This window comes from Micropterus dolomieu, unplaced genomic scaffold (assembly GCF_021292245.1).
Source record: "Micropterus dolomieu isolate WLL.071019.BEF.003 ecotype Adirondacks unplaced genomic scaffold, ASM2129224v1 scaffold_189, whole genome shotgun sequence".
In the NCBI taxonomy this organism is placed as follows: Eukaryota; Metazoa; Chordata; class Actinopteri; order Centrarchiformes; family Centrarchidae; genus Micropterus; species Micropterus dolomieu.
Window position 1 is genome coordinate 5,593 of NW_025744181.1, and position 9,687 is coordinate 15,279.

General features: G+C 37.8%; 1 protein-coding gene across 3 annotated transcripts; it reads right to left on the reverse strand.

The window, feature by feature from the left end:
• Positions 1–302: 302 nt before the first annotated feature.
• On the reverse strand, positions 303–6,068 carry LOC123967257 (galactose-specific lectin nattectin-like). Of its 3 annotated transcripts, none has more exons than XM_046043314.1 (8): positions 5,993–6,068; positions 5,187–5,233; positions 4,636–4,701; positions 2,701–2,722; positions 2,044–2,138; positions 1,689–1,823; positions 861–972; positions 303–498 (listed from the first exon to the last, which is right to left on the reverse strand). In XM_046043314.1, the coding sequence occupies exons 1-8, from the start codon at positions 6,000–6,002 to the stop codon at positions 431–433; spliced, it is 555 nt and encodes a 184-aa protein (XP_045899270.1). In that variant the 5' UTR covers positions 6,003–6,068; the 3' UTR covers positions 303–430. The 3 variants fall into 3 exon arrangements, with proteins under 3 accessions (XP_045899270.1, XP_045899271.1, XP_045899272.1); XM_046043315.1 differs by having other exon boundaries at positions 5,187–5,361; positions 5,993–6,055; XM_046043316.1 differs by having other exon boundaries at positions 5,187–5,304; positions 5,993–6,053.
• Between the last annotated feature and the right edge of the window lie 3,619 nt (positions 6,069–9,687).

A 9,687-nucleotide genomic window follows, 5' to 3' on the forward strand; every position in this document is an offset into this window, starting at 1 on the left:
AGCTTTTGAATTATTACCTGCCACCTAAATTGAGTATTTCCATTCACATAAATAAAAATATTTACACCACAAATTGGTGTAGAAAAATTCACTGGAAGACTGACAACTTATTTTTGTCAGAGATGTGATCTGTGATTGTTTGTTTGTGTACATGTACAGGATATATATATATATATTTTTTTTTTTTCTGATATGAAATCACAATCTGAAGTAAAATCTATTGATAGTTAATGTTCAAAAACTGTTTTATAGAAATATTGAGCTTTGGTGCATGAGACGGAGTTACAAAGAGGTGAGACAGGTTGCTGCACAGGATACATTTATTGATTGATTCAACTGAAATAAAATCAGAACTGTCAATTGGTCTTCCAGCACTGTCATCAAGGCTTGAGATCCTCAGGGCAGATGTGTCAGCACATGATGAAGATCTTCACAGGCGTTTGGCACAAATAACAGAATTCTTACTAGCACAGTCGGAATCGTTGACATAATCTCTTCCTGTAGAAATATATAGGTATATAACAATAACAGCACATTAGAGGCCTCTGATACGAAGTTTACAATAACATTGTTTGCCTTTTACTAGTTAAAGCTGCAGTTGGGAATTCTTTTATCATATTTGGTAAAACTGTCACTACATCATGACAGTGGTACATGAGACAGATAATCTGTGAAAACAAAAATTCAGGTTTTTCTGTCTCATTCGACTGCTCATAATGTCAATTGCAAGAATCCACCGTCCCCTGAACAAAACATCCAACCAGAGCCAGAAGGAGTCTCTAACACAGTCATGCACACCCAGCACAGCTCCACCTCGTCACACATGCTTCCAGTCATTAGAACAGCAGATCAGTTTGTACCTGCAAAGTTAATGTGCATGCAGTTCTCATTTCTGCCAACGTTGTTGGGTTCCCCGGCTGCCCAGCCTTTGAAGTCCCACTTGGAACCATCACTCCACAGCCACACACCCTCCTGAAAAAAATAAATAAAGGGTCAATTTACTTTTTCTATCTGCAGAAAGTGTGGACATCCCCACTGCAGAAATATCTGTCACCATTCCAAAGCAATTGTTAACGGTTGTCAAATTCAGACACCCAAATGCAGACACTTAAGAAGAGCAGATGCAGTTAGTGGTGTTTATTAACTCCAGGTGGTAACTTACAAATGAAAGAAGATGCAGGCAGTCCAGGAAATAAACCAAGACAGGTACAAACATAAATGTAACTGGTTCAAAGTTCAAGAATAAATCCACACATAACAGAATAAATCCATAACGAAGGAAAGATACTCAACGACATAAACTAACAAACCGACAGAGTAAAGGAGCATGCAAATGACAAGAAAGCAAAGCAAGACATCACAAGAGGCAAACACTACAAAATAAAACAGGAAGTAAAGCATACAAAACACACTGACAAAATAAAACAGAAAACACAGAACCAATATAAAACTTGATTATACACTATGTATGTATGTATTCAGACATACACACTTGTATGTTTTACTTTTGTTTCTTTTCTTTGTAGTTATTTCTTTATTCCTTTATTAGGTCTCTCTTGCAAAAGACATCTCAGTGAGATTACCTGATTATTATTAAGCTCATGAAAAAGGTGTTAGTAAACCACATCACACCTGCCAGCCTTTTTTAAAACTACCAAACAGATCAAGTTTATTGATAAAACACTTACCTTCGCTGCATCGTAGCCTCCGACCCAAGTTGCTTTTTGTGAGTTAGTCGATCTGAAAATCAGATCTCTGATGAAGGCGTACACCTCTGGGGTTTGAATGGAGGCCAGATTCCCACCAAGAGAAGTGCAGAAACGCTGATGAGGAAGACAAGGAGTTTGAACCCACATCACTACCACATGGACACAACGTTACTTTTAAAAATCAATGAGTTTGAGGCACAGACAGTTGTAAAAAAATTGCCTTATAAATAAATATTAACAAATGAGGGTTTCTTCGACTGCCTTATAACAGCAAGCTGGTTTTAGAGGATATGCCAACAAAGACAGGCTGGGATTTGAACTGTTCATAAAGTACCTCTGCAGTAGCCCAGTCCATTTCACCCAACTGGAACAGGAAGCAGTTTTGGCCAAAAGGAATCCAACCAGTTGGGCAGGTCGCAGGGCAATTACCTGTAAAAGAATTGTCAACTTATCCCCTTATTTAAAACCCTTAAAATAGCGAGTGTTTGGCATTTTGCTTGACAAACTACTTCCACAATTACTCCCTTTTCAAAAAAGTTGGCAGTTCATATTCTTTCAATTGATTAATCGTTGCTGCTCAATAATGCCATCATCAGTTAATCTGACTGGCATGGCAAACATTACAGAGAAGTGAAACTAGATAATGTTGGTTTAAAGCTCCTATTGATTTTACTGAGGAGTTGAACAAACAAGAACCCTGAATCTATCTTCCCCAATTTGTTTGTAGTTAAAGTCTACAAGAAACCTCAGCATCTGGGAACTGGTTTTTACAAAATCATACAAAACTGAGAAACAACAAAGGAAATGAGCTTAGGCCCTTTCCTCCATTTAGTAAAGCAGGAACAAGAACTCAAATAGAGCGGTAACTGTTTCTACTTGAGTTGTTAGGCTAGTTAAAAAACAAATAAAACTCAGCAGTTACATTGATTGTGGTCACACAGTGCAAGCTATCTATTTCGAGCAATCACTTCCATAATATATAAGCACCAACCTGATTTCTTTCCACATTGCGCCTGTGGATGTAAAACACAACATTAGAAACAGCAGTGTAGCATAATTGTGATTGGCCCCAGTGCAATTTTTTCTCCTGTACCCCCCTCTCCAAAAAGAATGTTTGTGTATAGACAGGCGTGTAGACACACAACTAATCCACCCAAATGTAAACCTGCAGCCTCTGATCAGCAACACAGACAGCAGCCGAAGGGCCAAAGGCAAATCATACAGCTTTAGCAAGTAACAAATCAACTCAAAGTAGCTGACACAGTGTGTCAATACGAACAAATAGCGATCCGGAGAAGCTGCTCATTATGCAAACACAGTATGAAAGAATGGATGATGGCATCTGATCACAAGCCACGTGGCAATTGTAGCTTTCCCTCACAGGCCCTTGTAATTATCTGGGCCCCGGTGCATTGCCCCAGTTGCACCAAAGTACTTACGCCACTGATTAGAAATGAATACTGTACAACTGAGAGTTTTCCTTTTTTGTAGCTTTAGATGTGTGTAGCGACTGGTATGATACTGCATGCCTATTGGTGCTGTCACTTTATAGAAATTCATTCAAATGTCGCAAAAAACATAAAATATTTGAGCTATAAAAAACAGACTGTTTGAGGTAGTTTGCAATGACACTAACCAGCAAAGTCGTGCTGATAATCAGGACACTGAAGCCTCTGAGAAGTGCTTTGGGTTCTACTACAATATTACCAACAAAAAAAAGGCTGTTTGCCGACTGTGAAAAGCAGCTGCTTTACTCTACAAGCACCACAAATCTGAGGAATTGCCTTCTCGCTACAACCTACGTGAGGCAGCAGAAACGAGTGGAGCAACATCAACCATACAGTCTCATTTGACAGTCTGCTTTTTACCACATTCATCATTTGACAAAGCTTGAAGTTAGGGCTGGCTCAAGTGAGTCCTGAACCATCCCTTAGTTATGCTGCTATTGGCCTAGACTGCAGGGGGACTTGCACTTGGACTCATGATGCACTGAGCTCTTCTCTCCACCTCTTTCTCTTCCTCTGTATGCAACCTCATCCCATTAATGCATGTTACTAACTCAACTTCATCCTTTCCTATATAGTCTTGTGCTTTCTCATACCGCTCCTCTCTCCTCCTGTCGCTTTTAGTAGTTGTTTCTGGCTCTGGAGCTGTGGAGTCTGGATCTGTGGCTGCGAGTCACCTGCTGCCTCCATGTTCCTGCTACGATAGTTAATTTTGTTGTTTGCATTTCTGTGTGGATATTGCATTGGCTCCTCCCCGCCCTCACTCGCTCTCTCGCCACCAACCGGGGGCCGCTCACCCTGAGTCATGGTTCGGTTCAAGGTTTCTCTGCCTCCTTAAACAGAGTGTTTCCTTGCCTCCATCACCTGCTTGCTCATGTTGGGAATTGTTTCGTCTGTGCAAATAATATTACAAAGAGTAAGGTCCAGACCTGCTCTATAGGAAATGTGAGAACTTTTGTTATGAATTGGCACACTATAAACAAAGCTGAATTGACAGCTTCTTTTAGTACAGTATCCTTCTCCCATCAAATCTGAAACCATATCAGCATAAAACCCTCATTCAAGTCCTTGATTACAAATGTAAGAGGGTAAATATTATTACTGAACCTGCTTGCTGGAACATTGCCATTTGATCACATAACGTGAAGCAGGGTGGAGTACCATCTTTATGCTTTACTACCGCTCAGATCACTTCATTTAATAGACTAAATTAGGATTTTGCCGTGTTTTCAATAAAACAAGCCCCCCCGAATCTGTATGGGTCACTAACTCTTGTTGCACTGGTAATTAATGTGAAGAAAATAGGGACAGAAAGTGAGAAAGTCACACTGCTGCTGCTGATATATTAATAATGTTAAAAAAACACAAGGGTTTAATATAGCGGCTATAATTAAAACAAATGTATTAAAAACTCTACTTACATTTGCTCCAATCCACAGCCCACTGGTCAAACAGAGGAGCCCAATGAAATGAAGACCTGAGGCCATCTGTGTAAAGACATTAGAGAAGTTAATTCACAGTTATAAAACGGGTAGCTCAGTCAAGCGATCTGATTGGTTCATAGTAGTGGTGTAAGTTTGTCACTCAGCACAAAGTAATTTTAGAAAGTAACGTTAGATTACTCAAAAGAGATGAAAACGGACAAAAACACTGAAGCAAGAGCTCACGACAGGCTGTGAGCTTCACGTCAGGCTGAAAAACACCCCTTAACTGTGATATAATAAGCGTATACCACGGCCTGTCGTGAGCTATTGCTTAAGAATTTACCTGTTCTCTGTGCCAAGAGTTGGGAAATGAAAAGTAACACTTTTGAGATATACAAATATGTGGGACAAGTTTCATAGAAATGTAGCACTGTAAGAACTATTACTAAGTCAGGGCTAAGTATTATTACTTATTTCTACATTTATCATTGTCAAACGAATCTGGTTGAAGCTGGTGCTGTGGTGAAAGGCAAGAATTAAAACGTTACCTTGTTGTGATGATCAGATGAAGTTGCAGTAGCAGGTAGCAGGATGTCTAGGAAAAGGGAACTCAGTCCTTATATATCTTTTCTGGGTGCTTTGGTTCCTTAGCTTGCATGTCATGCACTGATCACAGGACACGGTCTAATTTATGTTGTGAATTGTTTTAGCTATTGCCACAGCCTTGAATAAATGTTAAACAGTTCGTTAAACAATGTTAAAAAAAACATTGTGGTTATTTTCTAAAGCAGCTTAAGCACATGATACTGAAACAATAACAAGGGTGGTAACTGTTTAAGTACACTGCAACTACAGCACATAGGGGTGTTCCTGGTCGAATTTAATTCTAATATCAACATATTATCTGTAGGTGATACAAAAGTTACATAGGCCAATTTCATGATCAACGTGTTGACCTATTGTTACGTCCTAAGGTCTAGGGTTGTCTTGGATGTAACATAAAGATGTGGCTTCCCACTCCTCCCGTTCCCAAACAGGGCCAGAACACAGGAAATACAATTTAGCAGTTTTATTAGCTTCAGAGATGACCAGTGCCCAAAACAACAACAACAACAACAACCAAAACAATCTAAGAAAACTAAAACTTTCCTAAACCAAAAACAGAAAGTAAAGAAAAGCTCAAAACTAGGCTTCTAATCTCAAAAACAGGAGAAAAAGGGTGCAAACAAAAAGGGCTTCTTACTCCTACACAACAAAGAAATATCTGTATAACAACAAAAATGGCTATAGCCAACAAAACAAGGTTGTCAACGACAATCAGAATTACAGAGCTAAGCTACACAGATTCACTTACAAAGTCTCATCTAATCACAACAGTGCTCTACTCATGACTAACAGACATAACACTCAGTACACAGGCTCAGGTTGGGAATGGCAGAGAGAGAGAGAGAGAGGAGTTCCTGTCAGTGGGGCTTAGCTGCTGTCATCCAGGTGACCAATCAGGAGACTCCAATCAGCTCTGCAGGACCAATCCAGTGTGCCCACCTGTTCTCCATTACCTGCATACACACACTCTAAGGGAGGAGAACAGCTGACATTGCAGGGGGGAGATAAAACAGACAACAAAATATGACCCCAGGGTCATAACACTATTTACATTGTGATTACTTACAACAGCAACACAGATAATTACTTTAGGAATCCCTTTTGGGAAACATTATGTAGTTCTTCTTATGGCTGAAAGCAGAAGGAAAGTCACTGCTGGCACCGCTGTGGAAGAGATTAAGGGTTGGCCTACATCCCAAATGTTTGCTAAATTAAGACTGTTCTCTCCAATTTTCTAGTAGGAATTATTTTGATGCAATTTTGACCATTCCTTAAAAAATGTTACTGGTGTAACTGAGGCAAGAGGTGAGGGGTTCAAATCCCCAAACAGCTAATTAATTATTGCCATAGGATCCCCACAAATATTAAAGTACAGACATGGGTTTCGACTGGAAGGGTGATTTTTTTAAGCAATATTAAAGAGGTGTGCTGACTTTCAAGTTCAAAATCTTAATTAGGGGTTGTACCAGAACAGGTTTACATGGTTTAATTTTCAAAAAACACCATATTTTTCTCATACTGCACTTTGGGGCCGCTGTGGCTCAGGAGGTAGAGCGGGTTGGCCGTTAATCGGAAGGTCGGCGGTTCATTCATTCACTGGTGGCTGTTCCGCCAGTGTATGAATGTGAGTGAATGTTAGTTTCTGTTTGAGCACTTAGGCTCAGTGTGTGAATGCAGATGTAGTGTAAAAGCGCTTTGAGTGGTCGAAAAGAGTAGAAAGGTGCTATACAAGTACGGAGCATTTACATTGCTGCAGCTCCTCTTTTCACCCTGTGTGTTGAACGCTATGCTCTTGAGCTACAGAGTGATGCATCTTACTTGTACAAAATCTTTGTTGGGAGTTGCACATGAGCAGTTCCCAGGTAAGGACTACTAGCCAATCAGAAGCAGAAAAGGGCGGATCGTAAGAAACAAGATAGTGTGATCCAAATCAGAGATAGTACCATAGACAGTTTTTTTTATTTTATTTTTTTATTTACGATTCACAATTGTACAAAATCTCGTCAGGAAGTTATTTGCATTCTTCAAAACCATACAAACATAAGAGAACAGCAAGGCTCCACTAAAAATAATAACAACAATACTAGTGATAGTAAATTTACATGTTAGGTCAACTTAGGACACAAAAAAATACAAAATTTAAACAAAAATAGATAATTATGAAATTATCATTAAGGCACATTATTTCCATTCATTCAACAGTTATTGTTCAGCTCTTCCTTCCATGTCACCGTAACTTTACTACGTCATACATTGTAGTTTTGAGAGTCTTGTTACACCTACGAAAGGTAGTAGATTTTTCCCTTTTCCAATAAACAACCAGAGAAAACGAAAACAAAAACTATCTCAAGTTTTAGCTGTGAGTAGACATATTGGTGCTTGTATATAACTACAGATAAGTTACATTGAGTTCTGAGAACACCAGTTATCACTCCAGACCTATAACAGAGGTAATCCAGGTGATATGTATCTGATTAAACACTAAATATTGCAGCATAGTGTGACACAATTTTTGCACTGGCTGGTGTTTATCCGACAGTACTTGTAGGGAAGATAAATATTTCTTATATTCATTCCTGAAACAATTCAACATAGGTTTTTGCTTGACATTAAGCCAGTCTTTCACGTTTTGCCAGAACTGTGATGCAATTTTACATGAAAAGAAAAGATGTTCAGTAGTTTCTGGCTCCACCAGACAGAAACAACAGAGGTCAACCTCAAATCTGAATCTTTTTCGCAATGTTTTTTGGAGAAATCGGCCATTTCAGGAATTTTAAATATTTATCTATGATTATTAGTTTATTATCTATTGTTTTAATATTTGCTTTTTTTGCATAATCATAAAAAGTTTTATGGGTGAAGGCTTTGCGAATAGCTCTATTGTTGCACTTCCTATTGCTGATTTGCATTTGTCCGATCTTTAATTCTGGCAAGACTACTTGTACGTTTGATAGTAAGAGTGTGTTTTGGATTAAGTTCACAAGAGGAAGTGGTATTACTTTACATATTTTGCTATATTTCTTGTATGAGCACTGGATTTTGACTTTAAATGTATTAAACTGAAGCATCTTACCACCGTCATCCCTCAGGTCTGTTACAAAAATAATGTTTTTGTCATACCAAAATTGGTTAAATAAGGTTTTCCTATTAATAGTGATTGTTCTGTTGTTCCACAAGGTGGAGCCATGTGGAGTAAAATTGTGGGAAAATATCATCTTCCAGTAGAATAGTACTTGATTGTGGAATTCTGACACCTTCACAGGTAGTTTATTAACTTTAAAGTCACATTTTAGCAAAAATTCTAACCCTCCCATTTTCTTAAATATGTTTCTGAGGATATGAAACCAAATTGAGTCAGTATGTGACATAAAGGCTTTGATCCAATTTATTCTAAACACTCCTACCATTGATTCAAAGTCTAGTGTTGTCAGACCTCCTTTGTTATTTTCTCTAACCAGTTGTGATTTTTTTATATAGTGCATTTTGTTTCGCCATATAAAACGATATATTACAGAATTCGCTTTTTTGATGTTTTGGGGAGAGATATATAAAGCTTGGCATGGATAAACCAATTTTGAGATACCCTCAGATTTGGACAGCATATTTCGACCAAAAATATACAGATCTCTCATCAACCAATGATTTAATTTTTATTTCATATTATTTAAATTTTTTGTTTATATTACTTTTTTATTACTTTTTTAAAATGAAGAGTTTTGGTGATATTGGACACCCTTGTCTTATTCCTCGAGACACTTTTATTCTAGGGGTCAGTCCTGGATGCAAAGAAATATAACTGATTATATCATTGTAGAACATTTCAATAATTTTGCAATACTTATCTCCAAATCCAAAGTTTTTTAGTGTTTGTAATAAAAAGGCATGTTCTATGGAATCAAAGGCTTTAAAAAAAAATCAATAAATAAAATGAGACTGTCCGATTCTAGGAGAGATTGGTAGTCAGGCGTATCATATATTAGTCTCACATTATTATGAATATGCCTACCTTTGATGAAAGCTGACTGAAACTCAACCAATTTGGCAAGAACCTGTTTAAGTCGATTTGCATACACCACAGCTAACAGTTTGTAATCATTGCATAGAAGAGTTATCAAGTTTCAGAACGTCCTTATTGGGTTTAGAAAGAAGGGTTATCAATCCTGTTTTCATTGTAGGAGATAAACTACCTTTTCTTATACACTCTGAAAGGGCTTTGTATAGCAGTTCTTTAATATCATTCCAGAAATGTTTATAGAATTCTGATGTTAACCCGTCAATTCCTGGGGATTTACCATTTTTCATCTGTTTTAGTGCCTTTTCAATTTCTGTTATTGTTAGGTCTTCGTCTAAATACTCCTTATCCTCCTGATCCAGTGTTTTTATGTTTATCTTTATTGTTTCAAAAAGAAGATCACATTCTACTCTTTTGAAATTTGATTTGTA

What these genes read in the sequence shown, in the direction of transcription:
- LOC123967257 (XM_046043314.1), bottom strand. An exon ending in CATCTGATCATCACAACAAG is followed by an intron (nt 4,702 to 5,186) that starts GTAACGTTTTAA and finishes GTCTTTACACAG; the next exon opens with ATGGCCTCAGGTCTTCATTT. An exon ending in TGGACTGGGCTACTGCAGAG is followed by an intron (nt 1,824 to 2,043) that starts GTACTTTATGAA and finishes CTTCCTCATCAG; the next exon opens with CGTTTCTGCACTTCTCTTGG.